The sequence below is a fragment of the Penaeus monodon genome, chromosome 31, assembly GCF_015228065.2.
Source record: "Penaeus monodon isolate SGIC_2016 chromosome 31, NSTDA_Pmon_1, whole genome shotgun sequence".
NCBI lineage: Eukaryota > Metazoa > Arthropoda > Malacostraca > Decapoda > Penaeidae > Penaeus > Penaeus monodon.
In genome coordinates this window covers 4,043,197-4,044,287 of record NC_051416.1, presented here as the reverse complement: position 1 = coordinate 4,044,287, position 1,091 = coordinate 4,043,197, and the positions used below count along the sequence as shown (strand labels likewise).

The 1,091-nt window shown below is 35.7% G+C and overlaps 1 protein-coding gene and 1 pseudogene across 1 annotated transcript in view; both read left to right on the top strand.

Annotated features, from left to right (window-relative positions):
* Nucleotides 1-1,091, top strand: part of LOC119592831 — a 38,746-nt pseudogene that overhangs the window by 14,137 nt on the left and 23,518 nt on the right.
* The window catches only part of LOC119592999, a 20,197-nt gene continuing 19,834 nt past the window's right edge, over nucleotides 729-1,091 (top strand). The window contains exon 1 of the mRNA XM_037941888.1: nucleotides 729-806. Within this exon, the coding sequence (XP_037797816.1) occupies nucleotides 783-806 (24 nt within the window). The 5' untranslated portion in view covers nucleotides 729-782. The remainder of the gene's footprint in view (nucleotides 807-1,091) is intronic.

The following is a 1,091-nucleotide window of genomic DNA, read 5'->3' as shown; positions in this document are numbered from 1 at the left end:
AAATAACCCTTTCAAAACAAGAAGAAACAGACAACCCTTCAGCTCATTATATAACCCCCCAGTGTATTTTTTGTTTATATTTTATTACAAGGGAAATTTGTCCTTGTTTTTGGGGCGATGAAAAAAAGAGGGGTTTATCATTTTATACTTGAAGGTTTTGGGGATGGTGTTATTTTTTAAAACCCGGTGTTATTCAGACATGCTTTCTTTTAAAACAGTTGTCATCACCTTTTTTGTGGGATATTTACCTTGTTAGAAAATTTAAAGAGTCGGTTCTTTTTTACTTGTGGTATTATGTTGGAAAGCCTTTGCCTAATTGCTTTTGGGTTTTATGATTTTTCTAGGAATCCAAAAAATCTATGTGAATAAATGAAAATTCCCTTTTGTGGCTGGGGGAATATTCAAATTGGGGGTTACATACTGGGGAGGGCAAAATTTATCATTTCCTTTAAAAGACCCCGTTAGGATTTGTTGAGTAAAAAATTAAATTTGAATTCTTAAGGATGGGAAGGGTGGTTTAGGGCCCGATGTTGCTTTTATCGACTAACCCAAAAACTTGTATCCACTAAATTTATCTTTTTAAAATTTTTTTATTTTTGATCAGGCTCCCGGGTTTACCAGTTGAAACGAAACACCACATTGTCATTCTGTGGAGGAAAGGACCAGGAAACACCAAATTTCGATGGTCGAAGGGGGCTTTGGGAAATGGGGCCCGAGAAACCAACCAAACAAGGGAAGTATTGAAAGAAACGGTGCAAAGATTACTTCATTCCAACCAGCCCATGACCTATGAAACTGTTGTGCAGGTAAGAAGAAGTGCCAATTGATACAGATTTTTTTTGGGGGGGAATGAAAACCACATATGTTTGTGTTTGTTTTGTGTGGGCCCGTTTTAACATCTTAAGTGTTGGGCCCGTCTTTCAGAATTTTAAGGGCCTTGGGTAGTTTTAAAATGGGACTGTATTTTGAGTATGCAATTTTTTTCAGGGAATTTAGATGTTTAAATCTTGCGTTATATTCCGGGTTTTACTCAAAGGGAAATACAAATATTTTTGCAGAATATTATTTTTGGTTATGAAAAATTCCAAAAA